The sequence below is a fragment of the Hyperolius riggenbachi genome, chromosome 11 (genome assembly GCF_040937935.1).
Source record: "Hyperolius riggenbachi isolate aHypRig1 chromosome 11, aHypRig1.pri, whole genome shotgun sequence".
Taxonomy (NCBI): Eukaryota; Metazoa; Chordata; class Amphibia; order Anura; family Hyperoliidae; genus Hyperolius; species Hyperolius riggenbachi.
The window spans coordinates 116387550-116405763 of NC_090656.1; the positions used below are offsets into that span (position 1 = coordinate 116387550).

General features: G+C 46.7%; 1 protein-coding gene across 1 annotated transcript in view; it reads left to right on the top strand.

Moving 5' to 3' along the window:
• The window catches only part of LOC137537853 (mucin-2-like), a 508651-nt gene that overhangs the window by 293488 nt on the left and 196949 nt on the right, over positions 1-18214 (top strand). The window contains exons 31-32 of the mRNA XM_068259804.1: positions 290-321; positions 17410-17581. Of these exons, the coding sequence (XP_068115905.1) occupies positions 290-321; positions 17410-17581 (204 nt within the window). The remainder of the gene's footprint in view (positions 1-289; positions 322-17409; positions 17582-18214) is intronic.

The window sequence follows — 18214 nt, forward strand, 5'->3', positions numbered from 1 at the left end:
GACAACATGAAAAATAGGCTCCATAGACGGTATTATGCAGACTTACCTGGGTCCCTGACAAGCAGAGGGAATCCATCATTAATTGCTGTACATTATATTTTCACTATTGCATATGTATGACACGGCTTTGATGATGATGCAACTAATCCTAAACTACTGTAATCTAATGGTAAAAAGTCTTAAGGTCTATGACTTTCTATTACAGAATTTATACCTAAAAATGTGTTTGTTGTATTTTTTTCTGAAAAGAGATCCTGTATTTATTTATATATTGTTTTCTTTTTTATAGAGTGCATGTCATCTAATTTTAATGAATATAAGGTAAGTTAAACAAAAATAGTACAGAAAACTAGATCTTGGGTTTTAAATCCCTTTACTAAAACTCTCATTTTGAAATGAATATGTTTATGTGAAAGTGATGGGGGTATTTTAGTGAGAATGTTTGGGGAAAAAATAATGTATTGGAGATATATAGGTGTGCATACTGGTGAGAGGAGAAGAATATGTTTGGGACACGTGGATATGAATTTTGTCAGAATAATTTGTTCGGGGCACATGGATGTGCATTAAGCAGAAGATCATGTTTATGAAACACGAATATGAAAGATGACAAAAGAAAGAGGAGTCTCTCTGCATGGTAACTGAGAGATGTTGCTCCTCCCAACTACCACAGGAGACCCAATACTGACATACTATCAATGTCTCACAAGACCATCATACTCAAGTACTAAAGGCCTAGATAAAATGTGACAAAAAAAGACTCACATGAGAAAAAAATAAAAATAAAAATTAGGAGCCATACCTAAAGATATTGTTGGGAACAGGATTTTCTTCTAAGGGTGAGAATCATAAAAAGTACTTAGGCCTCTTTTACATGGAAGGTTGAAGGCAGTGAGCTCATTCCCTGTTGGCTTCTCCCATGCAGAGAAGACCGGTGCTTGCTAACACTCAGCACGCGCAACAAAGACACAGCCACCTCACTGAGTCAATTCTCAGTGCGACCCTGGCCATGCGGAGACATGACATGATGTGCATTTTTGCTGCTGGGTAACTGCATCACGTTTCATATACTGGCTTGTGTGAGTCCAATTAGGAGAGAAGGGGCACACCAGTCAGCCAGTCCTCACTTTAGGAATGTTGCTACCACATAGTCCAACCAGCAGTGTATATGAGAAAAGAGCAAAGGAGGTAGCGCACATCCACCATAAAGCTTCAAATTATTTCATTAGTATTAACAAATTGCAGTAACAGGTATCACAACCACGTACATTTGAAAAGGGCTCCTGGAAAAATGGGACGAAAAAGCCAGATATGGCTACAAAAGGTGCCTGGTGTAGCCGAAATGCCAAATTTGGCTACAAAGGGTGCCTGGTGTAGCTGAAAAGCTAGTTTTAGTTTATAAAAGGATGCTGTTATAGGCAAAATTTGTTGGGTTATAAAAGGGAGCTGGATAGCCTAGAAAAGTGATATAGTCAAAACAAGTTATTACTATGACCAAACTTCTCTCTCCCTACTCTCACACAGAACCCTCGCCTGGTGGTGCCTAAACCTAAGACTCTCCCTGGTGGTGCCTAATAGTGTTGGGCGAGCACCTGGATGTTCGGGTTCGGGTCCGTTCTGCCGAATATGGGCCAGATGTTCGGCATGTTCGGCCCGAACCCCGAACTCAATGGAAGTCAATGGGACCCCCGAACATGCCGCTTTTGGGGGCCCTATGGGGTCGCAGGCATAAGGGGGGAGCATTCCCCGACCGCGGGGGGGGGGGGGGGTCAGAAATTCCCCCCACCCCCTCCGCTAGAGCTCCCCCCTCTGCCCGCTTCCCCATAAAAAAAGTTTGCGGAAAGTTAATAGTACCTGGTGGCTGGCTGGCTAGCTGGCAGTGGTGAGATGAGTGAGGAGGAGTCCGACTAGGAGACGCGTTGAGGCCGGGCAGCGGGCGGTTCAGCGGTAGTAACCTTGTGGTACTTCCGCCCTTTCTCTGACCTCACGTCCTCTACGTGATGACGCATACGAGGGTAGGCGTGCCGCGTACCCTCGTATGCGTCATCACGTAGAGGACGTGAGGTCAGAGAAAGGGAGGAAGTACCACAAAGTTACTACCGCTGAACCGCCCGCTGCCCGGCCTCAACGCGTCTCCTAGTCACTGCCAGCCAGCCAGCCACCAGGTACTATTGACTTTCCGCAAACTTTTTTTATGGGGAAGCGGGCAGAGGGGGGAGCGCTAGCGGAGGGGGTGGGGGGAATTTCCGACCCCCCCCCCCCCCCCCGCGATTGGGGCATGCTCCCCCCTTATGCCTGCGACCCCATAGGGGGGCCGTATTCGGGCGAACAGGGCCCTGTTAGGCCGAACAGGGGCCCTGTTCGGGGGGCATTGAGTAGTCCGGGCGAACCCGAACTAAAAGACCAAACACCATCAGGTGTTCGGTCGAACTCGAACAGCACCCGAACAGGGTGATGTTCTGCAGAACCCGAACAGTGGTGAACACTCTTCGCCCAATACTAGTACCTAACCCTAACCCTCTCGGTTATGCCTAACCCTCTCGGTTATGCCTAACCCTAAGGCTCCCCCTGGTGATTACTATGACCTAACTTCTCCCTACTCTGATACAGAACCCTCCCCTGGTGGTGCCTAACCCTAACCCCCCCCCCCCCGATGGTGCCTATCCCTAAGACCTCCCGCTTGTGATGCACAATCCCAACCCCTCCTGGCCGTGCCTAACCCTGAATCAAAAATATTTGCTACAAAAGGGCCCTCTTTTGTAACCGAATCAAAAACCTTGTAGCCAAACTTTGTAGCCGAATCAAAAATCTCGGCTATAAAATGGCGCCCTTTGTAGCCAAATCAAAAACCTTGTAGCCAAACCTTGTAGCCGAATCAAAAATCTTGGCTATAAAAGGGAGCCCTTTTGTAGCCGAATCAAAAACCTTGTAGCCAAACCTTGCAGCCAAATTAAACATCTCGGCTATAAAAGGGTGTCCTTGTAGCCGGAATGAAAACTAAGGCTCCTTTTTCACTACCTTGTAGCCAAGATTTTAAGAAATAACGTTGAAGTCTATGGAGGTGCCTTTTTAATACAGATGGCCCATCCCTTCATAGAGGTCCTGTTTAAACAAATTCAAAAGATCTTTGGAGCTGAGCTGCATGAAGCGGTCACCGAATTCACTAAACAGCTCCATGATTTGGGGTCTCGGGTAGATGTCCTAGAAAAACAATCGGACAAAATCATCACCATCCTTAACGAAGACAAAGTTACTATGAGTGAGCAGTCCCTCAAAATCGAAGCTCTAGAATTCAAGCCTGGAGGACTTAGAAACTGCAGCAGGAGGGCTAATCTCAGAATACGTGGTCTCCCCAAATCAATCACAGATCTTCAGCCCGCGACTCTCAACCTGTTTGCTGCCCTTCTCCCACAGGTAGATCCTGCTGTATTTCGCATGATCCACATTCACCGGGCCCTGGGCAAGCCTAGGAACCCTGAGTTACCGAGGGACATAGTCCTGAAGTTTTAACATGAGGACACCAGAGACCTTGTTCTTGTTGCATCTAGAAACCTTACTACATTGCTGGGGGTACCAGAATCTGTGCAAATCTATCCAGATCTAGCTTCGACTACAATGGCTAAAAGGCGACAACTTCGTCCAGCTACAGTGGCCTCATCTAGGTACAGATGGAAATTTCCCTTCGCCTTATCTTTTCAGCACAACTCTAAATCCTTCATGTGCCGTTCGCTAGATGAAGCTTCTAAAGCCCTGGAATACAGATGGCTCAGGCGCCCTTTTCAATTGATTCCATCACAACCACATGCATGCAGGTAGGTCGGTCAAAGTGGCACACCTTTTGTAATGGTTACCTGGGTGCATAACCAAGGCGGTCAGCTGTACTACCAAATGTAATATAGTCCAGATTAGGTTAGCACACCAGTTTAAAGTGCATGTTTATTTTATTCCATCATTATTCTGCAATACTTGCTAGTATAGTAGACTAACAGATGGAATAAAGCAAACATGAACTTTTAACTGGTATGGGTGAGGAAACTAACAAACCAGTTTAGGGGTCGACCTATGCGTGTGGTTGTGATGCCTGCAACTTCAATTTTTTAATGCTATTGAATAAATTGAAGCTCTTATGGTGGTTGTGTGATACCTTGTTTTCTTTTTACTGTACACACTAACAAGTGTGGGGTTACGTTAAATTCGTCAAATTGCAACCGAAAGGTGTTCAGTGGTACATTAGGTGCCTGGAAAAAAGGCGCAGGGTTTGCCGGTAGTAGAATGGCACTGAGAATAGCAATATTCTACTACTGATTTTCCATAGTAGAATATCTGTAATATTTACACACATTTTACTATAGCTTAACCTAACCTTACTCTCACATAGAAGCCTCCCCTGGTGGTGCCTAACCTTAAAACTCTCTCCCGGTGGTGCTTAACCCTAATCCCCACCCCCCACCACGGTGGTGCCTAACCCTAAGACTCCCCCCTTGTGGTGCCTAACCCTAAGAAAAGGCTGCAAATGGGGAGCAACACATGAAAAATGGAACCTGATGCCTAACGTGAAAGAGAGGGGCTGTAGTATATGGATGTTACACATGGGAAAGGAGGCTGCACATGGAATGGGAGGAGTACTGCTGCACTTGGAACAGGAGCCACAACATACTTGGCCCAGGTGCTAAAAAAAAGTATAAATTTGGCCTTGCACACACCATACAATCTTGGTTGTTCAATCTTGCCACTTTCATTTATTATAAGAGCTTATCAAATTCTTTGAAAGTACATTTAATCTATTGGGCCTTATACTACATAGATTTGGTAAATCTGTACAACCAATACTGCATGGTGAGTGGTGAGCCTTACCATACATTGCATAGTGTAGGATCAGTATAAAGGTAGCCATGCACCATAACATTTTTTCTTATTTCGTTTCTACTGAGGCTGGGTGCACACTTGTCAGTGCGTGAAAGGTCGCGTTTTCTGTCATGACCGTTTTTGCATCAGTAGTACATTTTTTTGTGCATTTCTGCATATGCATTTTTTTGCGTTTTGCATGCGTTTAATGCGTTTGCGGATCGCTTTTGCGCATATGCGTTTTGTATGGGTTTTCCATGCATTTTTCTATTACATTTTATGCAAATCACTAGGAAGACAACAGGAAGCAGAAATACATCAGAAAACTATTTTTTTAAAAAAGAAATGATGATAAAAACGCATACAAAACGCATTACATTGCGTTTCCATTGACTTTCATTATGTGCATTTTTTATGCGTTTTTGAAAAATATGCAACAAAACCAGCGTTTTTAAAAAGTTATAAAACTTATACAAAACACATATGCGTTTTTTATATCCATTTTTTGATGCGGTGCATGGATTATCATTGCAGGCAAAAACGCTGTGTTTTCTGCAACACTAGCAGTTCTGCTACCTGTGTTCCCAGCTTGAAGAATTACAATCAATTGTTTTGATTGACTGGAACATTTTAAAACTCTGACCAATGAACCACACACTCATGTTGAATTTTTCCCCAATTATGAAAAGAAAGATTGCAAACCCTGAAAAAAATGTTTGCGTCTAAACATTAAGAATTGAGAGTCTTCCTACACCATTCAATCTTCATAAAAAATTGATTAACAAAATTAATCACTCCTGCCCGACTTACATTGAAAAAAATCGGGAAATTAAATCAAACAAATAAAAAAAAAATTCAATTTTTCTGTACAAAAGTTTTTTTTTATCAAATTGCCATAAAATTGAATCATATTATTGTATCATGTGATGCCACCTTATCTTGACAGGTAAATAATTTGTGGCTGTACACAGTGGGTTACACATCGGGTTCCTCTCTGGGCAGGTTCTAGACTTTTTGCTGTCTGAAGCAAACTTGTGAGGATGCGCATGTCAGCACACACTTTATGGCCTAAGCTCACAGCACATTACTGGAACTCTTAGGCTACTTTCCCACCAAGACGTTGAGCTTTAGGGGACGTTATGGTCGCATAACGTGCCCCTAACGCAACACATGGTGGTGTTGAAGTTGGGCGTCAGATTGAGCCGCGTTATGCGGCTCTCAAAGCAGCCGCTCCAGGTTAGTGATAGGAAGTCCGGATCTTTTTAAGGATTCGGATCATTTGAATCGGATCATTGAAAAGATCCGGATCTTTGAACTGAATCATTTGAATCATTTTACTAGGGAAGCAGACTGGGTGAAATGACTAGCAGGACAGGACTTTCCTTGCAATGTACATTCTGTATGTTCCTGTTTCTTCCAGACAGACATCCACTGTGAACAGAATCTTTCATTGTGATGATCCGGATGATTCGACTCACAAAAAAGATCCGGATCAAATGAATGATTCGTTGATGATCCGGACAACACTACAGTCCCACCAGGAGTCACCACAGTGCAGTGAATATTAATTAGCCATGTGGCTGGCCGCGGAGGAGGAGGGGAGACCTCCTCCTCCAACATTACTGAGCATGTGCAGACAGTCTAACGTGGCTTAGCCAAGTATAACGTACAGCATGCAGCACTTTGTTTAAACGTGCTGCGTTACTATGTAACGCAAGGTGTGCACTGTGAACAGCACATTGATTTTACAGTGCTGTGAGTTAGGCTGCGTTACTGGCTGCTGTAACGTGGGACTTTAACGTCCCACTGTGAAACCAGCCTTAATACCCCTTACGGTGGCCATTAACGATACAATTTGCTAAATGGTTGTTTACGACCAACACTTCATATGAACGATCGGAAATTATCATTTGGGACCACCATTGGACAAAAATCTCCTAACCAATACATTCAGATTGTCAGGATCGATCTGAAAATGTGTTTAATTTCATTAATCTGATCGGATTGGTTATAACATTTTTGTCTGGATTTCTGTAGTGTTGGGCCGAACAGTTCGCCTGGCGAACCTCTCTGGGCCTCTTACTACTTCCGGGTCGCAATGACCCGGAGTAGTACGCCTGCGCTGCCCGGCGGAGCGCGTCCTAGATCGCGCTCCTGTTGCTGCGCACTCTCTGCGCATGAGCGTGACGTCACTCATGACGTCACGCACATGCGCAGAGAGTGCCCGGCAACGGGCACCACATGGACATGAAATAGGGGTTGCTACATATGAAAGACGAAGCTGAAATGGTGAGGAACACATGAAAAAGGGAAACTGATGCTCAAGGGAGCTGTTCATTAAAGAAAGGGGCTCCTGAACAGGGATGATATGCATGGAGGAGGGGGCTGTACATGGAATAGGTGGGGCCTTGCTGCGCAAGAAATGGGAGGCACAGTATAATTGGCCTAGGGGTACAAATATATGCAGCTTTGTCCATTAGTTGTCCCAAACAATAATTTCTGATTGATTTGATATGATAATTTTTCGTAAAATTGTATGGTTAGTGACCACTTTAACACAGAGTCGTTAGGGTGTCAAAATTGCAAAATCACAGAGAAAGTGCATAAATTATGACCTTTGCCAATAGTATAGTTGCATTTCTTAAAGTGATCCAGAGCCGAAGCTCGGGATCAAAATCGGACATGTACCTTAAAGAGTAACTGTCAGGCAAAAACAAGTAATTTTGATCTATGTTCCCCTGTGTTAAACAGTGTGGAAGGAAGCCAAATATCAATACTGAAGTTAAAAAACTCTCTTACTTTATTGTGGGCTGAATAGCAGCCTTCCTTATCTCCAGGCTGTTTAGGAGGACGCATCAGACTGAAAAAGCCGCAGTCAGCCTGCAAAGCAGTATGGGAAGGTCTTACTTCCTCTCTACTGCCCTCCCTGCACCACCCCTTCATTTCCCTATCTAGCCCTGCTGCAGCCTCATTGGCTGGTCCCTCTCTCCTTCCCTCCCCATCCAGACACCCCGAGTGTCAGCTGCAGGCTGCCTGCGGCAACCCCCCCAAATCCTACCCCCCCCCCGCGAGTGACACCCGCCCGCGATCGGCGGCACCCAAACCCCCCAACCCGCCCCCCCGCGAGTAACACCCGCGATCGGCGGCACCAACCCCCCACCCCACCCAGCTCCCTCCAACCCAACTGACAGCGAGATCGAACGCAACCCAGACATGATCGCTCCCAGCTGAGTGCCTAATACACACGATGCGTTTTCCCGCTCGATCCACGGGTCGATTAGATTATTTCCAACATGCTCGATTCGGATTTCGATCGTTCCTGCCGTCGATTTGGCATAATTAACATGTTGGAAATAATCGAATCGATCCTGATTGACCCGCGGATCGAGCGGGAAAACGCATCTTGTGTACCGAGCATAAGACCAGAGACTGGTAGGAGTGTCTGAGGGCTGGGACTTGGGAGGGCTAATGTATAATTAATCAGGATGCAGGGTAAGGGAGGATATGACATCACAATTGGCTTCAGACAAGACAGACAAACATGGAACCTGCCATGAGCTGTCAGGAGCATCATTCTCTGCATATACTATATAAAAATTCTATGAAATCCAAACGTGGACAGTGAAATGCATATGTAATGTAAGTACAGACAGTATTTAGCTACTGATATTTTGTCTCTGAGACCCTATACCTAACAGCTCCTCTTTAAAGCGGATCCGAAATGAAAAATGAAAAATTAACTATAACAAGTAACTTGTCTATATATCTTATCTAAAGTTGAGATTATATAATTATTCCTGTGATACAATGAGAGCGGCCATGTTCTGTTTGTCATCATTACACAGGTAATCTGCAACTGCATCTCCAGCCCTCTGCTCATTCCCTCCTCCTCCTCCCTCCTCCCCTCTGCCTTTGAAATCACTGGCTAGTACCCTCCTCCTCCTCCTGCCCAGACTGAGCTCCCATAAGCCCTTGCTACATGGGTCTGAGTGCCTTGGCATTTTGGAGAAGCTGTGGGCGAGGCTTGTTTAGTTTATAGGGAATTAGAGTATTAAAACAAAAAAAAAAAGTATTTGGCTTGAGGAATGCCCTATAAACTATATGTAAGGAACACAATTATGCAATGAGTCAAAGTTCATCTCAGATCCACTTTAAGGGATGGAAGCCTCAGGATCCTGTTGAGGCTTCCCTTTCTGATCTAAAGCCCCCTATTGCTGAGTGCGGCCCCACGCAGCTCTTCTTCCTGAAGTGGAGCAGCGCAAGCCAGTCCGTGCATGCGCAGTACCACAGAGCCCCAGGGGCGTTTCTTGCTATAGGCAGTACAGTGGGTTGACTCGAGCGCCGTTCCGATCAAAAGACGCATCTGCAGCCACCCGCCGCTACTACCATGTAATACATTTTTGTTCCCGTGTACAAACCTCTTGTCAGCAGTGGCAGCCAGCTTCCTTGTATGTGAGCATGCACAGTGTAAGGACACTTACCGTATTTTTTGCCGTATAAGATGCTCTGGAATATAAGACGCACCCAGGTTTAGAGGGCAAGAAACAGGGGGAAAAAATATAAACTAAACCTGGTGCGTCCATATTTCAGGAGCATCTTGTACATGTCCTCCCCCAAATGGTGTCCTCCTGTGTACCTCATGTGTCCTCTTATCTCCCCCTGTCTACCCCAAGTGTCCTCTGGTCTCCTACCCTGTGTCCTGTGGTCTCCCCCCTGTGTTCTGTGGTCTCCCCCCTGTGCCCTGTGGTTTCCCCCCGTGCCCTCTGGTCTGCCCCCTGTGCCCTCTGGTCTGCCCCCCTGTGTCCTCTGGTCTGCCCCCTGTGTCCTCTGGTCTCCCCCCTTTGGTCTGTGATCTTCCCCCTGTGTCCTCTGGTCCCCCCTGTACCCTGTGGTTGCCCCCCTGTGTCCTCTGGTCCCCTCTGTGCCTTGTGGTCGCCCCCTGTGCCCTCTGGTCTGCCCCCCTGTGTCCTCTGGTCGCCCCCCCTGTGCCCTGTGGTCCCCCCCCCATGTTTCCCTGCCGGGCCTGGCTCCCTGCTGTGTGTTTATCCTACCCCCCCACCCACCCGCTTACGTGTCTATGCCCCCCTGCTTATGTCGTCGGGTCCCCCCTGTGTAAGAAGCAGCAGCGGGCAGCAGCTTACCTCCTCTATCTTGCCCGCGGTGATTGAAGACATTCGGCTCCTGTGTGCGGCTTCCTCTAGTGCCGGCTTCTAATGACGCGTAATTGATGACGCGTCATTAGAAGCCGGCACTAGAGAAAGTCGCACACAGGAGCCGGATGTCTTCAATCGCCGCGGGCAAGATGGGGGAGGTAAGCTGCTGCCTGCTGCCGCTTCTTACATAGGGGGGACCCGGCGACATAAGCGGTGGGGCTTAGACACGTAAGCGGGGGTAGGTAGGATAAACACACAGCGGGGGAGCCAGGCACAGGGGGGAAACAGGAAGGGAATCCCCGACGTAGCGGCGGTTCGTATTGGCGGGTGTTCGGAAGTCGGGGATTACCTGCCTTTGCCATATAAGATGCAGGGACTTTTTCACCCCATTTTTGGGGGAGAAAAAGTGCGTCTTATACGGCGAAAAATATGGTACATCTCTCCTCCGCCTCCTGGCACCCGCCGGCCAATAGGCAGGGGGAAAGCTCTGCTCCATGCCTCAACTCCTCTAAGCAGCCACAGGCAGAGTGTTAACTGTGTGTAGCTGCGTCCCCTAATCCCACCCCTCACCAGTCAAGCCTTGCTTTAGATTCTGGGCTGGATTCTGCTGAGCTCCTGACTTGTGAAGCTGGCCAGGAGATGCCCCCCTGCATCCCCCTACCCCCTCTAGTGCCAAGAACAAAGACAGTGACACACAGTAGAAATTAATCTGCATTACTAAAGGTCCAAGGTGTAAAAAAAAAATGTACCTCCTCTATGTTGTAACACTCTTCCACTTTCTTGGTCACATTACAATTATTTTCTGGTGAAACATTGCTGCGTTACGATTATTTTCTGGTGAAACATTGCTGCATTATGATTATTTTCTGGTGAACCATTGCCACATTAGGATTATTTTTTAGTGAAACATTGCCACATTACGATTATTTTTGGGTGAAACATTGCTGCATTATGATTATTTTCTGGTGAAACATTGCCACATTACGATTATTTTCTGGTGAAACATTGCTATATTATGATTATTTCTTGCTGCATTACAATTATTTCCCAGGAGGGAAGTGTTACAGGCTTTCTCACCTGGAGTGACAAAATGGCTAGAGGCGCTATTTTACATGCGCACGCGGGCTGGGTCGGCTATTGAGCGGCCACGCTGTAGGAAGGAGAGCTGCACGGCCCCAATAGGATTAGCGACAATGCATTGTCGCTAATCTTATGGGGGCCACGCTCACCGACAGGGAGCAAATCGGCTGGGAGGGAAGCCTCAACAGGATCCTGAGGATTCCCTCTCTTTAGGTAAGTATCTAATTTTGTAACCGAGCTTCGGCTTGGGTACTTTTTAATAATACCTAAACTTAACTATGATTGCATGTAGGCAAACACAGCTGGGCCAGACAAAAGACAATTTCCCCCATTGTCTTGCACTTGAAATTCAATAGTAAGTGCAATTACAGAAGTTTACATTAATTACATTGGAATCCTATTAAGTATGTAGTTTTTGTTTCTGCTAGGTGTGACACAGGGCCTTGCAGAGCCAGACAACATATACATCACCCTCCCCTCTACAGGCAGTTTCAGCACCTCTTCTAAGTCTCAGCAGCAGTACACAAACAGCAGCTCAGCTCAGCACAGCAATAGAGTTGGTCAGCCGATTAACTGAAAATTTAACAACCTGCACCAGTCCAGATGGCTCAAACAACACACATCACTCAGTCATGTCACACAGATTACCCCATTAAGTCACAGAACCTCCACTGTTTCCTCTCCTCCTCAGGATAAGTAAACGTGAACAATGGGTGGGTCAGGAGGCAATGAGTACTGACTCATAGCTCCCAACTTTGGGAGCCCTGTCCCTCTGTTCCTCTTTCTATGTAAATATATTTATTTACTAAAAAAATGTTTGATTGCAAACTTTATTTCCATCCTTTAAATTGATATATTACTAATTTTAAAATGTTAATATGAAGGAAAATGAACCAGGATAGAAAGGATCAGTGTGGTTTGAATTATAAAACAACATATTTTTCTTATGGAAACTTTATGGTACGCCTGACTAGAGGTGCGATGTGGGCATGATCGGTGGTGTGACAGGGGTATAGCTTAAGTGTCCCTCTTTTTCATCTCAAAAAGTTGGGAGGTATGCTGACTGGTGGTGCTGGGTAGTCAGGGAGAGCTCAGTAGTGCAGGCTGCAAGTGCTGTGGAGAGAGCTTGAGCCGACTGGGGTAATTGGAAATGGTAGAGAAAGGAAGGGTTTATTGGCTGTGGAGGGCACGTGAGTAGTCATTGAAGGCTGGTGTTGGTTGGGTGATGGACAGTGAGAGTGAGGAACGACAGAGCCCTCGGTGGATGAGTGAGAGCGAGGCATGACAGAATGGTGGGTGTGATAGAGTGAGGGGTTACATGGTGTTAGGTTGTGGTAAAGAATGATGGTGTGGTGGATGGATGGGTAAGTTGGATAGAATGAGGAATGATTTAGGGTACTGGGTGGGTGGGAGACAAGAAGAGTGCTAGTTGGGTAAAAAGTGGACTGACAGAGAGTGTTGGATGAATAGAGAGCAAGAACTGACTAATAGTACTAAACCCCCCTTCAGTGATAGACACTACAGGACCATGTTGTTATTCAAACAGCTGTAGTTGTCTTCATTTCTCAAAAAAGGGCCACTTGCATGTGTTATATCATTTAGACAACATTGTCATGTAAGCATTACTATATACTAAACTTCAGCCCCTGAGAAGGTGGTTCACTCAGCCCTGCCTCCCTCTCTGCAATTGAACAATAGTTCAGATTTTTGGGGAGGCCAGGGAGGTCATGTTTTTGGGTGCTGTGGCTCATCATATAGTAATTGTCATGTGAATGAGGGGACAGCCAAGCAGTGCAAGCATTTATAAGTGGTCCCTAACTAGTGCAGTGGCATATTTAGAGGGGTGCAGGCATGGCTAGTGCCATGGACGCAGCTGTTCCATGGACACCACGCCTGCTCCCTCCTCTCCCATGCTGCACTGTCCATTCCATGTCTGACCGGCTGCTGCCTATCCCCCTCCTCCGCCATACTGCTCCAGCCACGCTCGCGTTATGCCTGCCCCCCTCCTCCTTGCGTCCTCCCTCACCCCAACTCATTAACAGACCTGAGACCTCCTCAAATCATCAGCGCAACCTAGAGACAGAATAGCGGCTCTCGGCTCACAGTGACCGCGTGTGAGCTTCAAATGCAGGAAGTGACTGACTAATGACGTCACTTCCTGCATTTGAAACGCACCCGCAGTCATTGGGAGCTGTAAGCCGCTATTCTGTCTCTTGGTCGCGCTGATGATTTGAGGTCTGTGAATGGGTTCGGGTGATGGAGGATGCAGTAGGAAGGAGGGGGCAGGTATAACGTGAGCACAGAAGGAGCAGAATGCGGCAGAGGAGGGGAGCGGGCAGCAGACGATCAGACATGTAACGGATAGCACAGCATGGGAGACGAGGGGGCAGGCATGGCAGGAGGTCTGTTAAGTGACTTGGGGTGACAGACAACACAGCAGGGAGGAGGGGGCAGGCACGGCAAAAGGGCTTGCCTTTTACTTTATATCTGGGAGAAAGCTGTATCTTTACTATGGGACACACATTTGACTTTTTCCTTCTCCTTGGGTGGGATCTATACTATAAGACCTACTTGATTTCCTATGCTGGCTATGAGATGCATTTGACTTCCTATACTGGGGGGGGGGGGGGGGGATCTATACAATGAGATTAGTGATGGGCTTCTGAATAGCCCTGCTATCTTTAATCATCATTTTGATTACATCTTGCTGGCCGCAGCAGAGTGGGGTAAACTTACCCGCTCGCGTTCCATGTCACTCCAATGCTTCCTCCTTCTGGGTTAGAAAAGGAAGCAATAGAATGACGTGTAACGCTAGTGAATGCAACGTGGATCGCATGAGCTATGGGTGGCGACATGGGTAAGTTAACATCCCCCCCCCTTTCGGCTGCAACCAGCAAGACGTAATCAAAATTAATATTACGAACAACTGGGCTATTTGGAAGCACATCAGTAGTATCTTGGGCGCTGGAAGATCTGTGGAAGGATCGCCTTGATTTTGTGTATGTTTGTGTTTTATTGTGTGAAGGGGTTACTCGTCGTATGAGGGTGAGAAAAAATGCTCCTGTTACATGGGAAGGAGGCTCTGGAGGGGGGGCGCAATATCAGTGTTTTCCATAGGCGCCATTTTACCCAGATACGCCTCTGCTCTAGTGGCCTTATCTACATATGGAAGACTGCAGCCTGGGGGATTGGAGTCTTTCCCCACTGATTACTAAATAATTAGTAATCAGTGTTAATTGTGTAAATAAACCAGGGTGCTCTACAAAAAATATAGCCAGAGATGGGTCCCTTATGACTTTTACAGTTCACTCAATAAAAAAGTCCCAGAATAAAGTCCATATGCCAGCTATCTCCAGACTCTCATAGGATGCAATCAGTCTTCCTGTGACATAATGATCAGTAAACGCTCACCAGATTTTAAGCTGCCTTTTCAGGAACAGCTCATAGCGCTCCTGGCCCAGCCAGTAATTCAACGAATCTCCCAGATGTGTTCTAGATCTTCCTGTGTCCTCAAATCATGGGGGCATAATAAGACAGAGAAAACCGCAATGGAGGGGGCAGGTATAACGTGAGCACAGAAGGAGCAGAATGCGGCAGAGGAGGGGAGCGGGCAGCAGACGATCAGACATGTAACGGATAGCACAGCATGGGAGACGAGGGGGCAGGCATGGCAGGAGGTCTGTTAAGTGACTTGGGGTGACAGACAACACAGCAGGGAGGAGGGGGCAGGCACGGCAAAAGGGCTTGCCTTTTACTTTATATCTGGGAGAAAGCTGTATCTTTACTATGGGACACACATTTGACTTTTTCCTTCTCCTTGGGTGGGATCTATACTATAAGACCTACTTGATTTCCTATGCTGGCTATGAGATGCATTTGACTTCCTATACTGGGGGGGGGGGGGGGGGGGGGAATCTATACAATGAGATTAGTGATGGGCTTCTGAATAGCCCTGCTATCTTTAATCATCATTTTGATTACATCTTGCTGGCCGCAGCAGAGTGGGGTAAACTTACCCGCTCGCGTTCCATGTCACTCCAATGCTTCCTCCTTCTGGGTTAGAAAAGGAAGCAATAGAATGACGTGTAACGCTAGTGAATGCAACGTGGATCGCATGAGCTATGGGTGGCGACATGGGTAAGTTAACATCCCCCCCCCCCTTCGGCTGCAACCAGCAAGACGTAATCAAAATTAATATTACGAACAACTGGGCTATTTGGAAGCACATCAGTAGTATCTTGGGCGCTGGAAGATCTGTGGAAGGATCGCCTTGATTTTGTGTATGTTTGTGTTTTATTGTGTGAAGGGGTTACTCGTCGTATGAGGGTGAGAAAAAATGCTCCTGTTACATGGGAAGGAGGCTCTGGAGGGGGGGGGGGGGCGCAATATCAGTGTTTTCCATAGGCGCCATTTTACCCAGATACGCCTCTGCTCTAGTGGCCTTATCTACATATGGAAGACTGCAGCCTGGGGGATTGGAGTCTTTCCCCACTGATTACTAAATAATTAGTAATCAGTGTTAATTGTGTAAATAAACCAGGGTGCTCTACAAAAAATATAGCCAGAGATGGGTCCCTTATGACTTTTACAGTTCACTCAATAAAAAAGTCCCAGAATAAAGTCCATATGCCAGCTATCTCCAGACTCTCATAGGATGCAATCAGTCTTCCTGTGACATAATGATCAGTAAACGCTCACCAGATTTTAAGCTGCCTTTTCAGGAACAGCTCATAGCGCTCCTGGCCCAGCCAGTAATTCAACGAATCTCCCAGATGTGTTCTAGATCTTCCTGTGTCCTCAAATCATGGGGGCATAATAAGACAGAGAAAACCGCAATAGTGTAATACTGTTGGTTAGTGATATGGCTAAAGTAAGCACCAGTGCTCCCAGAGGTTACGAGACACCACGTGCCCCTCCACCAGACACTCAATAAAGCCTCTCACCAGACTTCATGGCTGACCCAGCACAGACCAGCAATAGCGCTTCATAGATACTTTCAATGATCCTCCTTCAGCAGCAGTGTCCCTAGGACTCAAACAGGGACCAGCATAGTGTAAAACCGTTTTTTATTAAAAAGTATTAAAAAGAAGTGCACTCACAAATTTCCAGCATCAATGCGCATATAAAAACTTCTAGAGCTCGTTCAGCGTCCCTCGCTCCTTAGGCTTTCCGTTGCATTCCGCCTCAAAACTATCTTTTATATTCCCCCCAGGCTACGACCCGACCCCACAGCACGGGTCGTCTCCTATGCCACATTCAAGATGGCCGCCGCAAAGATCCACGGCTGCGCAGTACGCATGGCGGAGAGTGCGGCTGCGCAGCTCTCCACCCTCGCTCAGCCGCGTACTCGCTGTTAGCGTCATCCTACTGTGACAGCGGGCGCGCTCACAGCGAGGGCGGAGAGCTGCGCAGCTGCAGTCTCCGCCATGCGTACTGCGCAGCCGCGGATCTTTGCGGCGGCCATCTTGAATGTGGCATAGGAGACGACCCGTTCTGTGGGGTCGGGTCGTAGCCTGGGGGGAATATAAAAGATACTTTTGAGGCGGAATGCAACGGAGGACGCATTGTAACACACCTATGGATTCACATAGTAAACAGGTAAAGACCAAAATTACGTTTTTTCGCCTCGTAAGTCCTTTAAGCCCTATTCAGAAAATTGCTACGTGGTTTCAAAGGACTGCCTTTTTACCCACAATTGCACAGGAATCTTATGGTCTTGTGTTAAATTACCGCTGTAAAATGGAAATAGCGACAAATTACCGAATGGTTACCGCATTGTTATCGATATTTTATCGAATTCATGCCGAATGCAGAAAAACCTTGATAAATGCAACTTGAAATCGATAAACTTTGAATTCGCTAATTTAACGAACTGGAAAAAGTTATCGCAAAGATAATGATGAATCGAGGCCTTAGTGCCCCAAAAGTAGCTTTGCGCGCAGCTGTGCAAAGCTGCATCGCGAACAGCACCGTTCACAGCGCACACATCCCGGTAATAGTGCGCGGTGCGACAATAACGTTGACAACGGTGCATAGGGTGCCCCTGAAGCGATGCATTGATTCGCCGTTTCGAGGGCACCCAGTGCGCCATTTTCAGTACAACAAGTGTGACATTCACAGGGCAGTGGGTGCGACGTTATCGTTGCACCACGCATTATTACCGGCGCACCGTGCGGAGCCGTGTGGGTGCAAACCACCTAACTCCGTAGTTTGCGCCCACTACCTCTTAAGGCTCATTAACCAAGCTTAGCGCCGATTAGTGAATCAGGCTCAGGGTGTTAAAGCCAGTCTGTTTGTTTTAAAATAGTATTTATTTTCTTTATCTTATTAGCCTGGTGAATCATATGTAGAGGGCTGCAACAACTGTACATGCACTCCAGAGGCCGTTTTAAGTTGTGTGCCATTGCCTTGTCCATATTTAGTGCCAGCTACATGCACAGAGGAAGGCTACATACCAGTAACTGTGCTGCCTGATGGTGCTTGCTGTCCTGTATCAAAATGTGGTAAGTACACTTGCAATTTGAAATGATTACACAAATAAGGTGCATTTACTTACAGTAACTGGTACCTTTTAATTAAGATACACAAAGCAAGATTGATATAAAAAGTATTTGCCTTCTAATTTGGTCAAATGTAGGAGGGGGAGGGACTAATCACTGCTATATACATAGCAGGATAGAGACACAAACGCAATATATAAATCGGCAGAGGAGAGAATGAAGTGTGAAAGGGAATAGAACAGAGTGGTCTGTACATGCAGTTCAGGGGCAAACCCAGGATTTTCAGGGGGGGGTGATTCCGGAAAGGTCTCCCTCAGCCATGCACAATACAGTACAATAATATGGTAGGACATCATGCTGGGTACACATAATGCAATTTCCTGTCCGACTGACAGAATCTGACAATTATTTCCTAAATGTCCGATCTGCTCTCGATCGGCAGCGGGATAGATCAGGAGCAGTTTAAATACAGATAATAATGAGGACAGCTGACATTGCTAATGAAGGGGAAAGTAAAGTATTCTCCCAGCAGTGGCACAGGGCTGTGTTCATAAGTGGCTCTGTACTCTGTTAAGTTCCCCAGAGCTGCTCCATGCTCTATACACACACTGCTGCTCCATGCTCTGTACACATACT